This window comes from Lactuca serriola, chromosome 6, assembly GCF_051521515.1.
Source record: "Lactuca serriola cultivar US96UC23 chromosome 6, Lser_US96UC23_V15, whole genome shotgun sequence".
NCBI classification, from domain to species: domain Eukaryota; kingdom Viridiplantae; phylum Streptophyta; class Magnoliopsida; order Asterales; family Asteraceae; genus Lactuca; species Lactuca serriola.
Window position 1 is genome coordinate 63,250,677 of NC_136413.1, and position 26,072 is coordinate 63,276,748.

The following is a 26,072-nucleotide window of genomic DNA, read 5'->3' on the forward strand; positions in this document are numbered from 1 at the left end:
ATGTTAAGACTCAAAGTTCGGTTGAAGATAAACTTCCCAAAGTATAACAATTAAAAGAAGCATTTCATTGTTTCTCAACAAACACTTGATCGTATTTTTCGGGAAACCACACAAGCACTTCAAATCTCTCTTGACTCTGAAGGAAGCGATTCGTGCCCGAGATCATCTGCTTTCGGTATTATAATGAGACATCACTCACATCCCACATACACTTGCTTTATTTCTTTATCGATTGTCACTCTATTGCACAAAAATTATATTTTCACAACTCTAGTTGCTGTTAGTTCAAGTTTTGTTTAAACAGGGGCTCTTATGTTTCTTGAAGTTGCACTGAATTTCAAACGATGATTGAGGATAAGAATTTGGGCGCGTGAATTTGAAAGGTCTCTATACCCATGTGTGCTGACGTTTACCTGGGAATACCCAGCTTGTAACATCGTGCTTTTCCAGGCGACGATTTAGTGATCACGTCATTATCATCGTCAACATTCTCTCTCCTGGCAACGGTATATAAAGAGTTTTTCCTTTATTTGTCTTTTACCACCAACAAATTCTCTCAAGATTATGACGCAAGTTTCAACTGTTTATCTTCCTTATTCGATCAACAATGGCGACTTCTTCCTCAGTTCAAGAACAACATCTACATTGCTTACGATAAAGCCTAATCAGAATATGATCATCGAACTTAAGTCGTTCTTGTATGATTCGTATATGCTTCAAGTTGTTGAGTGCTTGAAGTATTCCCCAGTGGTTGTCGCCCTAACTCAAGTTGAAGTTGTTCCAATGTCACTCTTATCGCAGGTCTACTCCACGGCCTCATATGACAAGAACAAAGAACACATTTTCTTTCAAATCCATAACAAGAAGGCTTCGATTTCAAAAGGGAGATTTTGCTCATTGATGAATCTTGTTGTTGATTCCTCAGTAATTTCACCAGACTTCATCACGACTACACAGCTGTTCTCCATGCTTTACGAGATGAGATATACAGATGTGCTCACCACAGTCACAAAAGTTAAGAAGTCTTGCTTACCTTCTTAGTGGAATGGTTTGTTAACTCTTCTCATCAAGAGTTTGGCAGAAAGGAGTGGTGGATCAGATCCCACAAAGTTTCATCACAAGGGATCCATTCTTGAATCCATGTTTCGTTGTGTCTCAGTTGAAAGTAAAGTTATGGCGGAATATAGAACTCTTCCTCCCAAGGGACCGAGAGTCCTTACTCCAGAACAGTAGGCTGCCCTGGATGCAGTAAACAAGCCTTGCAACCGAGGGAAACGTACTACTACAAAGAAGGAGTCCACATAAGAGGATAAGACTAAAGCCTCTAAGTCTCGAAAATGTAAATCTCATAAAGGAGAGTCTTCCAAGCCCAAGAAGCTTAAGAAAATGGCGAGAAGGTCCAAGAGTCCCACTCCTTCTGGTTCAGATAATGATAAAGAAGATGAAGACGAGGAGAGTCATCATGAATCACCCAGAGGCAATACACCTCCGAAATCCCCAACTCCAACTGAACCCATCAATAACAAGTTTCCAACCCCACCTCCATCACCGAAACAAACAATTGCAGTTTCGGTTCCCATCGATCCTCCACCCACTACTTCACAACCAACGATTCCTTTACCACAATCTCCACCAGTTACTACCATTCCAATTTCCACTTCACCATTACCACCTCTTATAATTTCACAATCAACCACCACTACTATTCTTGACCCAACAGTGGAAGTCAACGTATCTGATACGGGGGCAACTACTGCAACCGAAACTCCAGTCTTCACTAAACCTCTTTCACCTACCAAATCAACCGATTTTGGTGCCACTCTCGATGGAGAGAATGATGAGTATGACTCTACATACTTTAGTCCATATCGGCTTCCTTCTGATGAAGACAATGATGCTTCTGTCAGCAGTCAACATTTACAGGGCATTCATGACAAGCTGGATCATTTGCTTGAAGACAACAAGGCTTATAGTGGTGTGGTTCTTAAGGCTTTCCTAGAGACTGCTATTAAACAATACACCTCATCAATTGAAAAATCCACTACCGCTATTGATGAGTCTACTTCTTCTTGTAAAAAGACACTTACTGATGTTACTGAGGTTGTTCATACAACTCAGATTTTTCTAGACTCTTTGAAAAATCATGCTGATACAAGTGCAGCGAAAATACAAGCCTCTGTGGATTTATTTTCTAAGTCCCTTCAGGAAGAAAGCACCAAGTTTGAAGCTGTGAGATCATCTATTCAAACCGAGAACACTTCCTTTTTAAGCTCAGTGAATTCTCGATTTGCCTCCTTTCAAGCTGTCCTGGCAACTAAAAGTGCTCTGAAGGCAGATCTTGCTAAAAAAGCTTCTACCATAGAAGTCCAGAAGGTGCAGTTAGCCCAAGCAGAGAAAGAAATTTCTTTGTTGAAGACAGAACGGGCTGTATTTCAAAGTTGTGTAGGCGATGTCAAGGACATGTTGCCCAATATCCTTGGTGCTCATGATCCCATTCTCACTCTCACCATCAGAAATCATCTTACCACCAAACTGATTCCTGCCCTTGCCATGCTCCATGAAATGAAGGGTGTTTCTGAGAGGTTCGTACCCCCGAAACAAGGGGGAGAAGGTGTTCGTGTTGATCAGCCGAAAGTGGTTATCAAGACAGAAAGCGATCAACCGACAGTGACTGTGAAAATTGAAACAGAGACTATTCACCCAACCGAACTGAAGGATAATGTAGCTTCAGGTTCTGGTCCACAAAGGAAAAGCAGACTGCTGATGACAGTGATAGTGATCTTGGTGAAACTATTGCTGAAGCTCTCCAAAGAAAGAAGAGGGAACGAGAGATAAAAGAAGCAGAGGAGAGGGAAAGGAGAAACAAGGAAGAAGAAGACACCTTGAATTGTAAAACGGCCTTGTTTCCCTTGTGGACGAAGGAAGTACTTGTCAATCAAGCTATAGAGTTTCCATCTGTCTATTGGTTGGTACCTGTTGCTTCGTTTGACTATGGTAATTCAAAGGACTCGCAGTTTGATATGCCAATTACAAGGAAGGCGTTCACTTTCCATTGTTTTGATTCAACTGTTGAGGTTCCTTTTCCTCATCCGAAGGTTGACCGAGAGTTGATTGATTTCTATCTCAAGTTTGGCCAACCGCAGTACCTGACTTGGAGTGCACAGAAGATCATTACAGTCAAGGTTCTCAAACCCTCACCTGCTGGGACATTTAAATATGTCAATTTCAAGATCACCCGTGGTACAGCAAACACAGTGTCGACTATCTCTCTTGCAGATCTTCCTAATCTCAATCCCCATGATTGGATTTTGCTATACAACATTCTGCTCACTAATTCGACTAAATATGAGCCGATTCTTGAACACTTAAAGCGAATGTTGGCCTCCTACATCTATGAAGTTGCGAATAGGGATCAGGAGATAGCAAAGGTTATGAACAAAAAGCCAACAGTCAAGCCTACACCAAAGCCAGGGGATGTGAACAGAATGAAGATGGGTCAAATTGATTCAACACATCTCACTATGATGTTTACTAAAGGTGAAGGTCACAGATTTTTGTTTGCTCTGGTAGATAAGCACTTATTCTCTACTGATTGCTTGGAGCACATCATCAACATAATACATCGGTGCAGCTGAATTCAGAGGCTGACAAGAAGAATTTTACAGACATGCTTCGGTGGTACATTACTTTTCGGTATCATCTTTTGGCCATCATACCGAGGGTGTTTAAGACTGTGAAGAAGTCTTCTGTTGCTAAACAAAATTGAGTTTTCGGCTCCAAAGACGCAAAGGGGGAGATTGTTGAGTCCGTTTGTGTTGCGTCTTGGGCCTTATGTTTTGCATCCGGATTGGGCCTGTCCATCCGTGATTTTTTAGATAAGTTAGTAGGGTTTATATATATATATATATATATATATATATATATATATATATATATATATATATGCATGCATGTATGCATTATATAGAGTTGATTATCACGTTCATTGTTTTGTAACCCTAGAACACCCCCTACAGTTGAAGTTCTTAATCGAGCTCTTCTGAGGTGTTGAAGCATTAATCATACGACATATTCAAAGCCATACTTGTGTTCTTTATTATGTTCTTAATTATTAGCTTGCTTAGAATCTATCGATCCTATTCTTATTTAGTTATTTCAGTCCATTTGTATTCTCCGTATGGGCCTGTCCAGCCGTGTTTTGTTTTAGGGTTTAGTATATATATAGTGCATGCATGCATTATATTGGGCACGCTTCTTGATTATTATTTTGATAAGATCTTGTATTGTAACTCTAGCACACCTCTACAGTAGCAATTCACGTTGAATTCTTCTGGGGTGGAACATATTAATCATTCGACACTCGTTTGATTCATCTTGGTGTTTATCATTATCTATTACTTATTGTCGTTTCATTGATATTTGATTGAATCTATAGATCTTAGAGAATATTATTCTCATCATATACAAAATGAGAAACCTTTCTACCTTAAACTATTTATAAACAATTTTACAAATATACAACTTCTTTTAAATTGTTAAGTATTAATATTCTGAATTGAAAACGATGATAACAAATATGAACTGACCATATACAAAGTAAAAATATACAAGCAGACATTCACGATTTCAGTGCTAAAAGCATCACCGTCTCCTCCACCTCCACCCTTAAACAATGTCATTAATATTATTTTTTTCATTTAAATGCATTTATATGTATTAGTAACAATATTAATAATAACAAGTTCAAAAAATAGTATTCTTATTTATATTTTTAATAATAATAATAATAATAATAATAATAATAATAATAATAATAAGGGTTTTGTTTGTAGAAAAGTCCTAATATTTTTGTTTATAGAAAAATCATAATATTTTTGTTTACAGAAAAGTCATAATATTTTTTGTTTATAGAAAAGTCTGAATATTTTGGGTTAGTTTATTAAATAGTCCCAAATTAATTTGGTACCGGTTTCAACCGGTCAAAAATGGTCAAACTGTAAATTTTTGCCGGTTTTCAGGACTTTTTTTTTTCAAAAAAATAATCTTGGGACTAAAGTGTAACTTTTCCGTAAATGTTGGGACTTTTCTGAAGATTTCCCTTTCACAAAATAAAAAACAAAACAAAAATTACAATGTACATGGTGAAAACCACTACTGTCTTTAACATTTGCAAACTGTTGTTTCATATTCCAAACTAATGTTTTTGTTTTACTTCTTCAACTCCAACAACATTTCCTTGAGTTCCTTCAATTTCAATATTTGATCATCTAATTTCAAAACTAATTTTTTGTGTTCTTCTTTATTTACTGTAACCAAGCTTCCTTCTGTTCGAAGTTGTGTATCTTTCAACTTGTCGTGCATTTTAAGCATCAAATATTTGTAGCCTTGTAAAGTTAGTTCCACGTCTATTCATCTGAAATGTTTAGAGTCTTTCGTCTTATCATATAAAAAGACAACACAAAATATGAGTCTGTTACACTTGCTATCAAGATATTTGTTATGCGCCCCTTTAAATGTGCAAATTATATATATATATATATATATATATATATATATATATATATAATAGTTCAAGGGAGTCCAAGAGGTAAATAATAGAGCTTCAACGTCACATTGACACCTTGAGATTTCACAATTACATATCAACCTCATCCTCCTTTGGTAGCTTGATGCAAGTGATACCGAAGCCATTCGTAAGATAAAGAAAGTGAATGGTCTAACATGAATTTGCTCATTTAGAATATAGTGAAAAAGTCTACCTCATGAACTTCTCACGGTACCACCTCAAAACGGTCACTAACTTCGTAATAATTTAAATTGTAGTATGCTCTCGCTAATTATAACTTGTGGTCTTCACGAGGATTATTTATAGACACATCGTTTCCTAAGCAACTATTAACACAAACCGGAGATCATCCACTTCCTTTGCAAGGGTTATTTATCATGGCGTTCGTTTCTCATGTAAGAGGTCGTATTGTATCTTATAGTCAATGAGAACCACAATCCATTCACAGGAGGTTTTGCAATGTCCAGTGTGTTTGTGTATATATAGTATCAATTAGAGCTTATAGATTAAACAAATTTATGTGTAATTTTTTTATCAAGACACAATCGTACGTACGATCAAAAGCGTAGAATAACTAGAAGTTGAGGAATATATCAACAAACTACCATCTGTTTACCTTCTCCTATTTTTATTTCCACTAGTTCTTATTCATCGGGAAAATATACTCTTTCGAACCTAATTGCTGATTCTAATGAAGATTCAGCGACTCTAACATACACTTATTTCAATCTTGATGCTAAGAGACTTGTGAAAGCATGTTGGAAGCATTTAATATGTTTAAGTTTTAGATGTTGATATGGTTGTATTGATCAACGTTGCCAAACTGTTTTCATAAAACCCCTTGCGACTCATCATCAAATGTCAAAAACAAAATTAATAACCCTAAATCTTTCACACTAATTAAATAGTGTATAGTGGTAAAGGGGTCGAATCCACGGAGACTGGTTCAATTTTATAACTCTATGAAAAATCTCTTGTAAAAATACTTGTAAAGAAAAAAACAATAAAAATAAAAATGGGGGGTTTGGTGTTTTGAAATACTTGAAACAAACTAGAATTAAACTAAGATTTAAATAAACAATTTCAACAAAAACAAGAGTTTGATGTAAAATCAATAAGATAAAGATGGTTGACTTGAGGTTTCCTCACTTTAACTTTTTGATGAACATATCATTAGAATCCAATGGTGCACTACTTGTTTTAAATCCTTAATTTGGTTATAGTAATCCAAGGAGCTTGAGATTACCTAGACTTTTCTTAGTTGTTGAAATGGTTAGAGAAGCTCATAACAATTTCCTTAGTCAAAGTCACTAATTCCAATAAGCATGTAATATTGTAATTAGTGAAAGTCAACTAGCATTAAGAATTAAAAAGTCACCAAATCCAAGGGGAGTCAAAAGCTTCCACTATCATGTTGGAGAAAATGTTTTTATGATTGGGTGAAGTAAAACTAACACAAAAATCACTTGTTGCTTGCTAATTTGAAGATCTTTTACTTAATCAAGAAATTAGCCAACTAATCACCACAAACACATTTAAACTCATGAATAAAAACATACAAGTAATGATAAGCCCACTCCGCGTGAGTGTGACAGATTTTGGGCTTCCTCTAGCCCATTTTCTTCAAGATTTTATCAATTTGAGCCCAAATTGCCTCTCCAAATCACTCAAAGCTTCCGTAAACTCCCGATCATTGATCTCCGCACACTTAAAAATTCTCTCGCGCCTTGCAAATTTAAAATTCAAATCTTCCAAGCCTTCAAGCAATTGACAAGCCCACTCCATGAATCACCTCCATAGCCATCAAGCTTGAAATTCACATTGCCCTTCAAGTCCAATTGCCTCCCAAAAATCCTATTCTGCTAGTCTCCAAAAAAACTGCAATAATGCTCAAGAAACTAGAAAGTACTCGAAATGGTCATCAAATAACAAGAAGGAAGATATGCATGGAAATTAACTAAAATGCGAATGAAATATGCTAAAATAAACTATAAAAAGAAGTAAATAAAATGAAGCTATCAACCAAGGCCATTCCAAAACACATGAAAATAGTACCCCTATCACATGTTCCAAGTAACTATGGCAAATGAAAAAGAGCTACCAAGAAAATATCAAAAATTGATATCAATGTTTTTCTTTTTGTAATGTTTATGAACCTCTTAATTAATAAGGTATATACTGAGTCACCGCGGTATATACCTCTGGATCATAAATACCAAAGCGCCGAGGTATATGCTTCTGAACCACAAATATTGAGCCTATCGCCCAATAAGTTAGGCTGGAAGGAGGATTCATAGTCGGGTATGCAATGTCAGATGAAAGAAAAAGCGATAAATTCAAGTAACAGGACGAACAACTAATGGTCCTAACAAAGTGCAAATCGTACAATACTTAAGTCTCCTAACAGTTCATCGATAACGAACTGATATGACTAATGACCTCTCTTTAGTACCGTTTTTATACCTTCGATAACAAGAGCATTAATGAGGATTAGACCTTCCTATGCATTGTGCACCCCAGATCGCCAATTCCCGAGGAAAGCCAGTATATAAAGAGAGCCCTGATGGGTCGGAAAAGGGAAGAGAACATCATACCAAATTACACTTTTAAAGATAACTTTCTCTAACTTTATGAGTTTACCATCAGAGTGTTCTCCTGGGAACTTTCCCGGTGGACGACTCACTTGTGTGTTGTTATTCAGGACTCAGGACCCCACACTCTTACATCTCTTTAGCATCGTCAAGGGCCAAAACTTGATAGGCATCACATGGCGCCACCCTGTGGGACCATGCAAAAAATGGTCACTAACGAATACCCTATCAACAACGTAAACACCAGTCCGGTCACGAGTATGCAATCGGTAGAAGCTCATGGTGAAACGCCTCAGATAGCCACAATAGTAAGAGAATCAAACGCTCCCCCTCATGAAGTCGGTTTGAAGGAACGAATGCACGACGAGTAGGAGATGAGGGAATTTAAAGCTTTCCAAAAGTTCAAAGCCATGAAAGGGATACAAATATATAGAGAAAAAACTAAAGCACGCGAAAGATATAACGACAGTCGGGTATCAATACATATATGGCGTTCGAGCACAGCAGTAGGAAAAGAAACAAAGGAAGAACATAAACAACAAAGAACCCAGGAGGACCAGAGGCCGAGGGACTCACATGAGGTTGTTAACCGGAAGGAATATGATGGGGCCCTAGGGGAACTAAATTTCAGGAACCTGTTCACTAATGACATAAATAACATGCCCATCCCCGTAGGTTTGAAAGGGCCTAGGGTGAAACCTTATGATGGCATGAGAGATCCATATGATCAATGTGTCCAACTTCCAGTGAGCAATCAAGATGATTCCTTTATATACAGAGTTGTAGTGCCTATAATTTGTAAGAACCCTCGATGAGTCATCTCGCTACTAGTTCACAAGTCTCCCTACAAGAAGTATAGGCAACTTCGAGGAGATATGCCAAACGTTCTGCAATAGCTTCATACAACACGGAGGTTTCAGCAACAAACCCATGTTATATTTTCCTGTAAGCAAATAGAAAGAGAATCGAAAAAAGTCTATTTCAAATGTTTTAATGAGATAAGCAGGAAGATGCCCAAGAGGGATGATCCGATGATCATCGCGACCTTCCTGTATGGACTATTAGAAGGAGAACTTTTTTGTAAGCTAGTGGGCGAGATTGGAACAATGCGGGGGAATTATTAAGAAAAGTTAACAGGTTCCTAAGGCAAGAAAAGGAGAGCACAGAAAAAATACTCATGGAAAAAGGAAGAGCAATTATGACAGAGCGTAAAGAGAAAGTCATGTTTGTTGCACAAAAGTCTGGTTCATGACAACTCCAGCTGGTCTGAAAGGCATTCGAGGTCCACATGAAGAGATCGAGAGAGACATCACAACCAGACAAATTGTTATAAGAATGAAGCATACGACGTGCGATCCCAGAAGGAGGCAATAAGAGATAATGGTGGAAAAACTCAAGAAAAAGGTATCCTCGAGATCCGAATTAGTATTGTGACTTTCATAAAAAGTTGGGGCATGCGAATGCTTATTACGAAGGACTAAAAAGAGAAAAAGAAAGAAACAAATCAGATCCAACTAAAGAAGTCTCGCAGGCCCAGAAAGAAGAGGTGATGTATGACGTAGAAGTTATGATGTTACGGTTCGGAGATAGCAAGTTTCCGACAAAGAAAAGAAAATGGGCAGGATTGGATTTCACTCCGAATGATCCTATCCTACCTGACCATCAGGGAACCGAACCATTTGTGATCAAAGGCTCGGTCGGTAAAACCCTCATTCATATCATATATGTGGACAACGGAAGTTCAGTAAACATTATATATTCACATTGTTCATCTAAGTTGAGAGTTGACGATTTGTTAGGTTAAACTAGTATTTATATTTGATGCTCTTATAAGTTGAGAGTTGATGATTTGTATTGTATTTTGTGTGATAGAGAGTTTCTGTGGAGAGATCTGAGAGTTCTTTGTGAGTTATTGGAGAGGATTCAAAGTATTTGTTATTTTTGAATCATTGTGCTTAAATGAAAAATCCAAAAAATAAAATTGGTTTTTACTGGTCGAATATTTGTGTTGTTATTCCGCGTTTATATTCAGATTCATACACGAGTGTTTATATTTCGGTACCAATAAGAGTCTCGTGTGAATTATATTGCTCTATACATAAATGGTAGCCCAGTTCAAGGACATCGTGTGTCTACGGGCAACTAGGAGACTAAGTATAGTTCTCAAGGGAGGGTTCAAAGGGTAAGACCTACCTATCCTATGCAGGATTCATCTGTTGGAAATTTTTTATTGAAACTTTATGTGCAAAGATCGATCTCCATTCATGTGGGGGATTGTTGGGAAATTTAATAAAAATATATATTTTCATTAAAACTTTGGACACATTTAAATATAAATATATATTATATATATTTCTAATCCTCAGTGGGTTATGTTCTCATATGTGAAAGCTTTGAAACGATATATGTTGTGTTCAAAACGGAGAATGTGTAAATTATATATTGATACTCAAAGATGAGTATTTAAAAAATAAAGTAAGCAAATAAAGTGGTTGTTGGAATGTGTCCCACATAGGAAACGGAGCAAACTCTTAGTAAGTTTAAAAGCATAAATGTGTAATGGGTTTACAAGCTTCTATGTATGGTTTACTTCAACACCTATGCCCCACAGGGGGTTGAAAGCTACTCCATGTAGCTTTTGATTTTAGAGCGTTTTGTTTAGGCTAAAAGCTAAACGCTCCTGTCGTCGAACGAGGCTTTTCTTTTTAACTGGCTTTTTCTTAAAAGCTAGAAGCTCCCAAAAGTTGCGTGTTGAACATGCCATAAAGAGACACTTGATTCTCATTCTATATATACCAGATTGAATATGTTTTGTCTCATTTTCTCTGCATACTATCCCGATGAATTTTTTCAAGCAAGTGGTCAAATTCGGCAGTACATACTACTTTGGTTGTTGCATCATGGGAACAACCGATAAATATGTTTCAACAAATCGTGTCAAACATGAGCCTCAGTCAGTCAGTGCTATTATTTATTTTGCAGATATATATTCGAAAACTAAAATTATCACTACTAACGACAAAGGAAAGAAGATAATTACATATATTTATTCAAACAAAATAAGTACTATCTATTAATGTATCACTCTAAGACCAAGGAAATAGTGAAATAAACCTAAATTACTCATCTTAAAATTGGAAGAAAACAATTTTTTAGATTTGGAATGCCTTATAATCATTATGATTATAATAATGACTCTTTCGTCATGTTTAGAGGGTTTATGATTTTCATTTATGTTCAGCATAATTATAAAAAACTAAGCGAAAACCCGCATTTTGTGCAGAATACAACAATATATTTGAAATCTTTACAGATATATGGTTTTTAAATATATCAATGACGTTGTTGTTAGCTCTTATATAATAAATCTTATAATAAGTTGGTATAAACATTGTTTGTTTTGAGTTATATGATAATAGTGACATCTTTTAAAATCCTATAATCTCAATTATCTCAATGACCTCTACCTGTGGGTTACTAATGAATAATATTAGATATAATATATGGTTTAATGATATTTATAGTTGTTAAAATTAATTAATTTAAAAAGTTTACTTGCTTACGATTTTAATTTTTATCATTGTAATTATTTAAACATCAAACATTATTTTTGTGTTTAAAGATAACAATATAATTTTTATATATAATGTTACTTTTAACTATTGTTGTTGTAAATTATTTAAAATAACATATATGGAAACTCTTAATTATTTTAATTTGGTTTCAGAAATTTAATTTTTTTAAAATTTATTTGATAAGTATTGTGAGTTTCCTTGATTGTAATTATTTAAAACAATTAACGTTGTTTTTTGTTTTTAAAGATAAGATTATAATTTTTTATACACTATTACTTTTAACTATTTTTATTGTATGTTATTTTTAAGTTACTTATTTGAAAATTATGAATGATAATAAAAAATAGTTTAATGTTTTTTTTATTAATTTAGGATAACAATTTAGGTTTAACACTATAATTTATAACTTTTAACTGTTTATAAAATAGTCTCTCGATTTTTTCAAGTTTAACTGAAATTTTGATTTAAGCTTACCATTTAACATTATATTGAAATTAATAATTTAAATATTTTTCAAAAAATCATAAATTATACAAAATTTGTGACTTTTAATGACAATTTTCCACGTACGACAATATATCTAAACTAATAAGTTAACTATGATACGTTAAAAGGTAAAAGTCATAATTTTATGAATAGAAGTAAAATATAATATTTTAATATTGTAGTTTAGTTAATTTATAATTAAAATATAGTTTTTGAATTAATTTAATATTATTAACCAATTTATAATAATTATTAGAAAGAAATTGAAAGGTCATGGAGGTTTTAAATACAAGTGATGCAAGTAAAAATGTATCCGGTCTATATATATATATATATATATATATATATATATATATATATATATATATATATATATATATATATATTGTGGGCATCAAGATTATATATAAGTTAAAAAAACAAAATAAAATATATTATATATACATCTCGAGAACAAACAACAATAATACTATTGATCATGAGTTCTAGGTTGTTAAATATAAAAGTGTTTGTCTTTTAACTTATAAATCTTTTAAGGGAAGATGGAGTCGTATGCGATTTGGGCGATGGGATAGGATGGCACCGGTGATACCACCAGGCGGTGGTACCGTCACCGACGGGTTGAATGAATTTGTGCTCTGTAATTGGTTGATGCACCTACTTCAACCCTTTACTCTTAATGCATTGAGGACTTTTACATCTAGCTTTAAGATTTGTACCAAAATAATTTTGTATGTTTTTAAATTAGTTTGTATATTTTTAATATTTTGTAAATTAGTTTTGTATAATTTTTATTAGTTGTGTTTGTTTTAGAATTTAAAAGTAAGTGGGTTGAGAAAAATATAAAGTTTTCATGTGTTGTGGTTTGAGAAAGTTGGAAAAGAGATGAGAAAGAAAAACCGATGTGTCAGTGAAGAACTCCCTTCCAACACATTGTCACATTCGTTTTTATCTCTCATCTCTCTTCCATCTTTTTTCTCAACTCACAATATATAAAAACTTTATTTTCCGTAACCCATTTAATCATTTTGTGATATCACTATTTTTTATTTAATGAAATTAAAAAAATATAAAATAAAATAAAGCATAACATCTTTTTCTTTAAAAATAAACTTTTGCTAATTTAAGACAAAAAAATCTAAATTAATTTGACAAACAAATTGGTTGTTGTCAAACTAATTATTCGATAAAATAATCCATACAAAATTAATTACACAAAATTGATTATTTAACTATTTATCAAATTAATTAGGGAAAATGACTCTTGAGGGTAATTAACTTTTGCGTTTGTACTCATTTGGTCCCTTTTTTTTTGTATTCAATATACCATCGAACTTGTTGTTGGTGTTTACCATAGCCCTTTTGACCGGCTTTTGACCTGTGATAGCCGGTCAAAGGGTTATGGTGAACACAGACAACAAGTTCGATGGTATATTGAGTACAAAAAAAAAGAAAAGGGACCAAATGAGAACAAACGCAACAGTTGGTTACCCTCCTGATTCATTTTCCCTTTACTCATTTACAACAAATCCCACATCATTTCCTACTGATATTAATGACTTTTATGAGATTCATTCTTGCTTCTCTTCAAAACATAACCTACGAAAGGACATTATTCATACATGTACAACTTTGTAATGCACTTGAATATTTATTAGGGGAATCTTGACTAAGCAGGCGCATTTCATGACTACATTTACATTTCCAATCAAATGATTTATCGTATCATGGATTCTAGAGAAGTCTACAAACGAGTGGAATCACAAGTGCTATGATTTTTGAGTTTACTTAGCTTTAAGATCGAACTCATGGGATAAGATACAACATCAGTATGTACAATACAATGGTGTATTGTACATACTGGTGTTGTATCTTATCCCATGAGTTCGATCTTAAAGCTAAGTAAACTCAAAAATCATAGCACTTGTGATTCCACTCGTTTGTAGACTTGTCTAGAATCCATGATACGATAAATCATTTGATTGGAAATGTAAATGTAGTCATGAAATGCGCCTGCTTAGTCAAGATTCCCCTAATAAATATTCAAGTGCATTACAAAGTTGTACATGTATGAATAATGTCCTTTCGTAGGTTATGTTTTGAAGAGAAGCAAGAATGAATCTCATAAAAGTCATTAATATCAGTAGGAAATGATGTGAGATTTGTTGTAAATGAGTAAAGGAAAAATGAATCAGGAGGGTAACCAACTGTTGCGTTTGTTCTCATTTGGTCCCTTTTCTTTTTTTTGTACTCAATATACCATCGAACTTGTTGTCTGTGTTCACCATAACCCTTTGACCGGCTATCACAGGTCAAAAGCCGGTCAAAAGGGCTATGGTAAACACCAACAACAAGTTCGATGGTATATTGAATACAAAAAAAAGAAAAGGGACCAAATGAGTACAAACGCAAAAGTTAATTACCCTCAAGAGTCATTTTCCCAATTAATTATGTATTTTATAAACAATTGAGATAATCATTCACAAAAACACAAGTCCAACTAAATAAATTTATCTTAAAAAACAGTTGTAAATCTCCCCCAAAAGCATTGAGGACACTTTTCATCCAAAATTAAATCAAACACACATAGTGAAAAAACAAAGTGATTATAGGATTTCAAAGACAGAGGCGTCTATCTTCTTCGACGCAACAAGCTAGGGTTTTTTTTTTCTTTCTTTACCTCCTTCAAATCATCAAAATCAAACCCTAAATTTCAATCGATCTTCACCCACCCATTTCTTTCATCTCCCTTGTATCTTTCTGTAAAGATTATCTTTAAAAGCAAAAGAAAGCAACAGTTCTTCATGCATTGAACAAGAGGTCACATATTAAATAACCCGTTGCAGAGCACTAAATTGTCTAACCTGCTGCTCTAACCGGTGACGGTACCACACCTTAGCGGTACCGCCGGTACCAACCTAACCCGATCTCCATCCTGTTCCCTACTCCATCCTCCCTAAGGGGTATTTAAGGTTTTACAACCCAAAAGGTTATAAAAAGATCTTGAAAAGTTAGAAATCATAACTCATTAAAATCTCTTTTTTGAAAGTTTGATAAAAAATTATTTTAAAAGTATTTTTCACTTTGTCAAACACTTCTTTTAACTTATTGGTTTTTCAAAAAATCAAAAAATCAATAAGTTATTTTTAAACAAAATCTCAAACACCCACTATGACTAGATACTAGGCGATTCTCGTATCTTCTGTCTTGTTTGTCTCAGGTGTCCGATAGATGGGAGTGGGAATTAGGCCCGGATGATACTTATGTGGTTAATTCCATGCGATACAATATTGATAATATTTTGTTGAATGATGGTGGAGGTGTCACTCGTTGGTGTCGTTTAGTCCATTTAAAAGTAAATATCCTCTTATGGCGGGTGTTGTTGAATATGATTCTTACCTTGGTAAACTTGGTGGCGAGAAATGTTGATATTCCTTCAATTCTTTGTCCTTCATGTGACTTACATGTGGAGGATTCCCATCATGTGTTTGTTTACTGTGAAGTTGTCAGGAATGTTTGGAGAAGAGTGTTCAAGTGGCTTGATTTACCTTTTCCTTTGTTCAATAATGTTGATGAGCTTTGCAGTTGGGTGGATTCGAATACGTGTTGCAGTCAAAGAAGAAGGCGGTGGAGGTCATTGTTCTTACAACGATTTGGATGTTTCGAAATGTAGTTGTGTTCCAAGACATTAAGTTGAAGAGAAGCTCCATTTTTTATAACATTTTTTTACATTCGTAGTGGTTTTCTCATAGATGTAGTAGTAGTACCATATCTTGGACGTTGTGGTTACAAAACTCAATGTTTCATAACTCTTTGTAATTGTTTTTTCTAGCTCCTTGTTAGGTTGTTTTTGTTTTATTTTGTTTTATAATTTAGTCGTTCAAAAAAAAATACTAGGAGACACAACTTGTGTTTGGTTCAAATCCCACAAACTTTAGTTTTGGACTATCGTTCTAAAAAAACGAGATGGAACAACTTTTATGTTTAGAATATATTGACGTAAGTTTTGGGTTTCTTTTAAATTCACTCGTTCTTTGAAATTTGTTTCAGACTTTTATCTAATAGGAGACATGCATCCAATAACGAGGAAGAAATATTTTTTAAAGAAAATGTGTTACGGGTGCATTGGTCAGCATGAAATAGATACATCATATTCAGGTCTATAGTCTTAGGGGGTGTTTGGATAGGAAAAAAAGAGGTACTTATTGCTTATTTCTACAATAAGCTAACATTGAGTGTTTGGATAAAATTCAACTTATTAAGCTAAATAAGCTAATTTTAATAAGCATCTCTCCCAATGTTTATTGCTTATTGCTTATTCCCACCATAAATAAGCTAATAAGTAATAAGCTAATAAGCTAATCCAAACACCCCTTTAATATGTTACTCATGGTTTTTGCAATGAATCGATAATGTTTTTTCAAAAAAAAAAAAATTATAATTCAACGAATACATTATATTTTAGCATCAAGAGTTATGTTTTTTTTAGTTATAGTTGGTAACAGACTATTTTGTTTTTATATAAACACCATTGTTCTAAAAAACCATAAATATGTAACAAACTATTTGTTTAATGTTTTCGTTCATAAAATACCATTAAAATAATTGTATTTTATGAACACAAAGTTTAAGTTTGCTTATCTTCTGATAGTATTTTTTTTTTAAATAATGGTGTTTCGTGAAAAAAAAAAGTTTCTAAGTCTTACCCATTCATGAAATTAACCTTTTTTATAAAGATATTTTTTTTAACGATACCAATAATCAATTTTATTTTGGAAAAATGACTTGTAAGGGTAACGAAGTATTAGACTTGTACAAAAAATACCATTGAATTTTTTTTTTTGTATACATATCACCAATCAACTATAGATTTTGTACACATATGACCATTAAGCTTCACCTTTGTTCAAAAAATATCATTATGTTACCGGTAATAATAGGTCACCAGCCACGTAACATGTCACGTGGCATGCCAAGTGGCTGATGCCATGTGGCTGCTGACGTGGATTTTATTGTATATTATGTACACATTATACCATTAAACTATTTTTTGTATATATTATACTATTAAACTTTTTTTTGTGTACATTTTACCATTAAACTTTTTGTACACATTTTACCATTAATCTTATATAATTTATTCAAAAAATATCATTTCAAAAAATACATATTTTACATAAAATGGTTTTTCCATCACCTATTGTGACTCCCTGATTTTGTAAGGTTTGAGGGAAACGGTTTGTTTTTTACAATGATACTAAGGATTTTCTTTTACAACTACATTGTGAATTTATGTTGGTCATACATCAATTGAAACCCACAAGGTTTGAACTTGAGACTTTTATCTGGAGCGGCGAAGAAATACTCAATTGTTCATTATTTTAGTTAATGTCTAGTAAACATATTCTTATAAGTCATCTTCTTAGGAAACTACGTTTGAGGCACATTTATAAAATCATGAAACATTTTGTACATGTTACCTTATTATAATCTCCCTCTTCTTGATTATGGTTGATGATTAAAAAAGTGCATTGAAATTCTGTCGTTGTTTACCGATAGGTAAATGACTTATAATGATAAGTTTACTAAAATTTAGAAAATCAGTAAAATCCACATCAGATGATGGGAAACCTACTTTTATGTAATGATATCTATTTTTTTGAAATGATATTTTTTTTCAATAAATTATATAACATTAATGGTAAAATATGTACAAAAAAAAGTTTAATGGTAAAATGTGTACAAAAAAAGTTTAATGGTATAATGTGTACAAAAAATAGTTTAATGGTATAATGTGTACATAATAAACAGTAAAATCCACGTTAGCAGCCACGTGGCATGCTACGTGGCTAATGACTTATTATTATCGGTAATATAATGGTATTTTTTGAACAAAGGTGAAGTTTAATGGTCATATGTGTACAAAAGTTATAGTTGATTGGTGATATGTGTACAAAAAAAACTTCAATGATATTTTTTTGTACAACTCTAATACTTTGTTACCCTTACAATTCATTTTCCCTTTTACTTTTAAAACCTTTTTCCGATATATTCAAAGAAGAAAAGAACATGACAAAAACCGAATAACTCAGATTTAGGTTTTATATGATTCGGGTTATTCATGAAATTAACCTTTTTTTATAAATATATATTTTCTTAATTTGAGTTATTTGTTTGGTTAAATGAATGAAAATGATTTGATTAATTTCTAAATATTTCTACTAAACCGAATAAATAGTTAGATTAATATTTTTATAGATATAAAATTTACTTTGAAATAGTCTAATTTGCAAGTAGTCAAATGTTAAAACATATAAGACGTGTTTGGCACAAAATGTTTGAAATTGTTTGAGAGCTTCTAGCTTTTACCGTTTGACAAAATGTTTCGTTTTGAACAGGAGACCTTGTTTGGCACTACAAGCTTCTAGTGTTTAGTTTAAATAAAATGCTCCAAATCCAAAACCTACTTCACATAATGTTTAACAAAACGACAAACTACAAGTTACCCCGTTACTAGCTACAAACTACTCGCTACCAGTTAGTTTTGCCGAACACGTCCAATACAAATGTGTTTCATATTAAAAAGCCGATGAATGATGTCCTTTACAACAATATTATATTCTATTTTTATTTATTTCCTTGGAAGCATATTCGATAGGTTGATTGGTTAAAAAATTTATATGTAATTTTAAATTATTTGTAATTTTTTCTAGCATCATGCATATTTCTCAATAAAATCTTGTCGTTGAAAAAAAATCAACAAAAAATTTATAATGTTAGAGATGTGTTTTTAATACTAAGTTAATGTTACAGTGGATGCATATCAAAGGAAAATTCTAAATTTCTAGAATTATAAATGAATTTAGTCTATCCATTAACCAAACAAACAAAATAACATGAAATCGAATAACCAAAAACCGATTTAAATGAGCATATTATGATTACTTTATAGATATAGCATCAATGTTCTAAAAGGCGTGCCATGGCGCGCGTCAAGGCGCGCCATGACATGAGGCGTGGCTTCGCCGTTACGAAAAGCTTGATAACATTGCTGTTAGGCGTGATATGGCGCGCCATGGCGCGTTATGACGTGTTATTGCGCGTGTTTTTTCGTTTGAGACACAGTTTTTTGCTATTTATTATGTCTTTTCAAATCGGAGATACAAGTATTGTGGTTTTTGTTAACTTTTTGTTATTAGTTATTGATCTAACACTTCTAAAAAGTAGTTATATTTAATATAAATTTATATTTAATATAAATTTATATTTATGTGGTAATATAATTTTAAATTAATACAAAATCGTCGCCTTACATCACGTCTTGAAAAACGCCATGGCTCGTTAAGTTTGAGGTTTGACCTTGCCGCCACGGCACGCCTCACACCATTTAGAACCTTGTATAGCATCCAATTAAATTGAACTTATAAAACCTAATTAAACTACACCGCAGTGAATAGACATGGACACATTAAATGTGTAAGACCAAAAGATATGTATGGAAAAAATCTCACTTTTTAAATGTTACATCAACTTTTTCTCACCAAAAGATAAAAAATAGTTACCTTTCACTACCTTTTATTTTTTATTTTTTAAAGAAAATATATTTTATACAGATGTTATATTCATTTTGTTGAGAATTAAAAACCATGAATTTTGTTATATTTTTATAATTTTTTAATAGATATATAATTCAATTAATATTAAAAAAATTTAAAAAAAACAATCAATCACACGAGGAGAGAGAGTGAGGGATAGACTCCCCTCACTCTTTTCCCGCACACATCTTCCATCACACTCAGTATGGTGTTCCAAGAAGAGAGAGTGAGGGAAATGTTCATTTCCCTTCTTTCCCGCTCCATACCCTCTAGCCTAAGGATGGTGGGAGTTCACCCCTCATAATCCATTCAACTCATCTCCCACATCATTTCCATATCAATTTTTTTCTTTTCTTTCTCTTTCATCTTTTTCAACCAACAACACATGAAAACATTATATTTCAACTAGGGGTGTTCGTTTGGATGGATCGGTTTGATCTAATCCAAACAAGTAAATTCAAATTGATTTCGGTTTTCAAAACATGGATCCGAATTGTCCAAACTAAATTCAAATCCGATTCGATCCGATCCAATTACAATTCGGTTGGATTTGCCCCTCGGATCGAACTTATAATTCGGATCGAATTACTTTATAGATATAGCATCCAATTAAATTGAACTTATAATTCGGACTTTAGTGTTTAGGTCATCTCCACTACAAGTTAAAAAAACTGGGATTATTAGGCATTCACCTATTCTCTTTTACTATTTTTTTTAACAACTTTTGTGCATAATTATGGGCCAGAAATTAATAAAGAAGCTTCCATAAAGAATAGGATTAAGGAGGTTATATTCATATATAGACTTTTCAGTTATAACCTCAAATCCCAGTATAATATTGTTTCTAGGCCCACTCATTAAGATATTGGAAGCTTGATGTTGACATATATCAAGAAATATTATATATACTTTTAGTGTTATTATTATTATTTTTTTTTTCTAAATGTTGGTCTAATGTGATATTCAAGACCAAATGAAGCTGTATTTCTTTATGCAATTCTAGAATCACTACTATGAATTACATTGCACATAAGCTTAAAATGCAACCAACTTTATATTATACTTCTTCCGTCCCATAATTATTGTTTATTTTTTATTTTTAAAGTCTTTATGCATCAATTTTGATTATATTTTTATTTGTGTTATCTATTACTTGATAAAACTTATAATAAAAAAAAAATTTAAAACATAATTCATTCATATATTTTACATTAAATATTATATATCCAAAATAAAAATATTTAAGGTTAAAACTAAAAAAATAAAGATTTAAAGCACAATCATTAATATATTTTCCATTAACACAAATAATGTAGGCAACAAATAATCCCAAAAAAATCTATAAGTGGGCGTTTGTTTTGAAGAATTTGAAATTATCCAAATTTAAAATCTATCTAAATCTAAATTCATTAACACATTTGAAATACCATAAAATAATAATAATAATAATAATAATAATACAAACACCTTCTAAGAACATCATCAACAATATGAAAACTTTATCGTAAAGTTTCATCCTCACCAAAATAAAAAACTATACAGATACAAATTATACGGGAGTTTTTCATATTGTTTTTTTTATGGCTGGCCAATAACAATTATATGAGTATATGCAATAAATAAATGAAAAAAAATAATACAAATTTGTGAAAAAAAAAAAAAAAACTCTAACCGTGAAGCTTGTATGAAAAAGCTTTGTTTGATTTGAAAAAATCATTGAAAAAGCTTTCAAATATATATTCATTTTGGAAAATTAAATTGATTTTTACTTTATTCTCCTACCACTTTATTTATTGCCAATTATTTCTTATGACACTTATCCTAATCCAATGAGTATGAAGAAAAACAAAAAAAAAAGATGTATTGTTTCTTTAGGTTTTCATATTATTTCAAAAGTCATATCTTTTGTTTTTCTTGTTATAGTCATCTTTGTTCTTTTTAGTTATTTTTATATTATGCTTTCTACAATATTAAAAATATTTATCTCAATTATAATATTTGTTACCACGTAAATTAATCCAAACAATTTTAAAAAAACTCATTTTTCAAATTTTTTTTAAACCCATATCCAAACACTCCCATAATTTGATATTTTCTTTTTTAAAATTTTATCGATCTTCACAAAGTAAAAGAACAAGACAATATGTATATGTTTTATGGAAATTCGCAAAGGCAGAGAGACTGAGAGAGGGAAGCAAGTTGGAAACAGAATTCTGCATGGTTAGGGGTGTGGTGGTGGGGCCACTTACACGTCAAACAACCGGACGCCAATTATACTATTTTAAAATTTAAAACAATCTCATGTCCGTCTACGTCTATGCCCCACAATCCACAATCCTCACACCCTTTTCTCCATCATCGTCTTCTTCTTCACATCCTGCAATTCCTTCGTGTTTATGCTACCGAACCTCTGATAACACCAACAATGGAGTACTCAGAATCCTCAAACGACTATGTAAGCATTCATCTTCTTCTTCCCTCCATATATCCATTAACAATCTTACACATTGATTAATCGTCGTATTACGATTATTTTCAGATTGAAGAATACGAATCGATTTTCACAGCGCTAGAAACTGAGTTACCGAAAGTAGATCGTTTGCCTAATTTCAGCGACGTGATTGACGGAGTTCTTAGCTCCGATGCTTTCAGTTTACACAAATGTGTTTATGATTCTTCTACTCATGGTAACTCAATCTTAACATTTTTCTTATTTGTATTTTTGTATTTGAAATGATGACTTAATCTGTTCTAGTTCTAATTAAACGTTGTAATTTAATTAGCTGATGTGGTGGATAGTATTAGTCTTCCGGACGTATTCGAATTCGACGATTACCTTTTGGATTTTGTTAATAACGATGAAACAAGCATGCCGGACAAGATGGAGTCGAAGACCAGTACTACCACCACCACCACCGGAGAAGTTAATCCGTTGGCTAGGATTTTTAGATTTAAAACGAAACCGAGAGGTAGGAATGTGAAGAGGGGGAAGCCTGCAACTTATGATTATTTGAAATCGTTTTGGTATGGATATGGAGATGATGAATCGTTGAAGTATAGAAGCTTTGTTGCTGTTTATGATGATGATTTGAATATTGGGAAAAAGAGTGAAAAGTGTAATGTCGGGAGAAGAAAGAGGCATAAGTCGTGGTCGGTGCCTGAGGTTTTGAAGCTGTGTGACGGAGTTTCTCAACTTGGTGTTGGGAAATGGACGGAGATTAAACGGTTGTTTTTCTCATCGATTCATCACCGATCATCGGTGGATTTGAAGGTAGCTTTTGGTTTTGTGAAAATATTTTCAAATTTGTTTCATGTTGTAATTTGTTTTTTTTTTCTTTTTTTTTTTAGGATAAATGGCGAAATCTTTTGAGAGCAAGCTGCAAATCACCATGTGTTAAACTAAAGGTATGCTGAAGGAAATTACTTTTAGCAATTTATGTTCAAGAGTTTTAATTCAAGTGTGGATTAGATTCATACATCTGTCGCCTAACACCTACAAGACTGTTGTGCATCTTATTACAATTGGCGAAAAAGTTTTAATTCCAATGTGTATATCATGTTATATGTGAAAATTTTAATTCCAGTGTGGAATGACTTGGGAACTTTATCTTTCTGTCACTACTCTGTTGTCTTTCTGTCACTGTCTATGTCTCTGTCGGTTTCGCGTCACTGTTGGGCAATCATGTATGTCAGTGTTGATCTAGTGTGAATGATTATGGACCGATGTATATGAAAGTTTTAATTTCAATGTGGATTGACTTGGAAACTTGGTCCTTCTGTCAACTGTCATTGTCACTCATGTCTATCAGTGTCTGTCTAGTGGATGATTTCGGACTGATGTGTATGAAAGTTCTAATTTCAATGTGGATTGACTTTGGAACTTGGTCCTTCTGTCACTCATGTCTGTCAGAGTCGATCTAGTGTGGATGATTTCAGACTAATGTAGACTGATGTGTATGAAAGTTTTAATTCCAATGTGGATTGACATGAAAGTTAATTCCAATGTAGATTGACTTGGGAGATGTCCTTTTTGTCTATGTATGTCTGACAGACTGAACTATGTCTGTCAGACTGATTGTTGTGTATCTGATTTACATCAAATTTAACGATTTGTGTAGGGTGAATGGGTAAAAGGCAATGCTTCCGCGACGATACCAAATCATATCCTACGTCGAGTTAAGGAGCTTTCGGTGACACATCCATATCCAAGGAAACGACAATTGAAGATTAAACTATAGAAGTAGAATTATAGTACAAACCTAACTTTTTCTTTTTTGTTGAAGCCTTAGAAAATAGTATTAGATGTCTTATTAGTTATTAGAGTCCAAGATTACTACCTTTTTGACAGTGCAATGTGATGAAGGTTTTTCTTTTTTTAATAGTAAAGTTAGCTTTTGTTTGACATGATTATGAAATGGTATATTAATTTTCTCTCTATTACATTTCTTATAATGAATTCTAATAAATTAGAAGACTATAATCGAATTATTTCTAAAGTTAACAAACTTAAAATCAAATTGAATTTGAAAGAAGTTAAAGCTCTTACCGAATCACCTTGGGGCAAATGAAGACGTAAAATCGGTGGGAACCTGAATAGTATCCGCCCATTTTCTTGAATCCAAATACAATTTTGAGATTTTACCCGCCACGCGGCTCATGTTAGGCCGTTTATTCGGATCCTCATCCACACAATCCAACGCTATTCGGGTCAACTTCTCAACCACCGTCACCGGAAACGAATCCTTCAGCCGCCTATCAACCCACCGTCTGAGTCTCCATTCAACTTCCGACTCATCTCCGCCGTCGCCTTCCACCGCAAATTTTGCGGTATCCACAATCGAAGTCTTAACGTGGTTCCCCTTCTCCTTATCGAACTTATACTTCACCGGTTCTTCACCTGATATCAACTCCAAAATCACAACGCCGAATGCGTATATGTCGGATTTCTGTGTTGCGAGACCACGAAACTCCGGCGCCATGTATCCTTTAATTCCTTCAAATTGCAAAGCTCGACTGTTAGATCTCGTTAAATTCGTCGGCGGCGAAGATTCCGGCGAAACAACCTCTTGGATCTCGCCGCTTCTTTTGTCATCTTTTACGATTTTTGGCTCGACCACCGTCTCTCCGCACAACTCCGCCGTGCCAAAGTGACAGATCTTAGCGTTGAACGATGGCTCAGTGACAATTACGCTACTGGACTTTACATATTTATGAACTAAATTGATTTTCAAACCGGCATTATTGTGAATATAATCCAAACCAGAGGATAAATCCGTCGCGATTTGCATCCGTGACATCCATGTCGACAACACCGTAAACTCAGGATTTCTCTTATTACGCAAACAATCCGCGAGGTTGCCGCCGGGCATGAAATCGTAAGCCAGGTAAATATGATCACCTGAAATCGACGCTCCAAGCAGCTTAATTATGCTCATGTGATGGCTTCTGTAAATAACAGATAACTTCTCTCGCAATTCAGATTCCTGTATCGAACGGCGAAACTTCCGTTGAAAAACAACCACTTCCTTACCGCGAAGAGAACACCGCCACGACGGCGACGACGATGAAGAAGAAAACCGTTTTGCTAGAAAGTTATTGGTAGCGGAACGAATCTCCGAGAAATCGTAGATGTGAGTGTTTTCCGGCAAGGAATTACGGAGGCTGGAAAGCGATGTTCTGGAGGAAACGGAAGCTTCTGCGGTTGCAATTGAGCTGCCGAGTCTGTAACTTGAACTGGTGCCACCTCCGTAGCTGTAGCTACTGCTTGTAACATTACTCGTTGATGGATGAAGACGTGTTTCAGATTTACTCGATGATCGAGTCGGAGTTTCCGGCGTGGTTGTTTGCGTCCTTCTAGAGCTCCTCCTCCTTGTTATATTGGGATCAGCTGCGTCCACCGCCATTTTTGTTCTGCACATATGATGATCAGCAACTGATTTAGAGAATCAAAACCCTAATTGATTGGTTGAAGGATTCATCAAGCGTAATCGTGTTTGAGAATGGGTGGAATTGGGAAATGTAGTCGAGCTGTATAAATTGTGGGGGGTTGGGGATTAGTTTGTTAATGGTTATATCTGTAAAGTAGAATGGGCCCAACTTAGAAGTGACAACGAGTCAACGAAGTTAAATAATTGGATTAACTGTAATAAATAGTCTTTTTTTTTTTTTTTTTTTTATTATTATTATTTTTTTTAAGAAAGAAGAGTCGATCTTAGCAAGAAGGAAAGACTAATAGAACATTTAAACAAGAATTACAAAA

At 33.6% G+C, this 26,072-nt stretch overlaps 2 protein-coding genes across 4 annotated transcripts; one reads left to right on the forward strand and one right to left on the reverse strand.

Moving 5' to 3' along the window:
• Positions 1-7,023: 7,023 nt before the first annotated feature.
• On the reverse strand, positions 7,024-25,866 carry LOC145058763 (lysM domain receptor-like kinase 3). Of its 3 annotated transcripts, none has more exons than XM_079006664.1 (2): positions 24,360-25,866; positions 7,024-7,444 (listed from the first exon to the last, which is right to left on the reverse strand). In XM_079006664.1, exon 1 carries the CDS (start codon positions 25,729-25,731, stop codon positions 24,364-24,366), a length of 1,368 nt encoding a protein of 455 aa, XP_078862790.1. In that variant the 5' UTR covers positions 25,732-25,866; the 3' UTR covers positions 7,024-7,444; positions 24,360-24,363. The 3 variants fall into 3 exon arrangements, with proteins under 3 accessions (XP_078862790.1, XP_078862789.1, XP_078862791.1); XM_079006663.1 differs by having other exon boundaries at positions 7,025-7,425; XM_079006665.1 differs by lacking the exon at positions 7,024-7,444 and adding an exon at positions 22,090-22,223.
• LOC145058764 (uncharacterized) lies at positions 22,131-24,215 on the forward strand. Its single transcript, XM_079006666.1, has 5 exons — positions 22,131-22,268; positions 22,353-22,500; positions 22,597-23,084; positions 23,162-23,218; positions 23,932-24,215. The coding sequence occupies exons 1-5, from the start codon at positions 22,131-22,133 to the stop codon at positions 24,049-24,051; spliced, it is 951 nt and encodes a 316-aa protein (XP_078862792.1). The 3' UTR covers positions 24,052-24,215.
• Positions 25,867-26,072: the final 206 nt, after the last annotated feature.

Bases quoted from the DNA above. Each gene is read 5' to 3' on its own strand.
- LOC145058764 (XM_079006666.1), top strand. From the start codon at position 22,131: ATGCCCCACAATCCACAATCCTCACACCCTTTTCTCCATCATCGTCTT. The intron at 22,501-22,596 runs GTAACTCAATCT...TAATTTAATTAG, and splicing joins TTATGATTCTTCTACTCATG to CTGATGTGGTGGATAGTATT. The intron at 23,085-23,161 runs GTAGCTTTTGGT...TTTTTTTTTTAG, and splicing joins GATCATCGGTGGATTTGAAG to GATAAATGGCGAAATCTTTT.
- LOC145058763 (XM_079006664.1), bottom strand. From the start codon at position 25,731: ATGTGCAGAACAAAAATGGCGGTGGACGCAGCTGATCCCAATATAACA.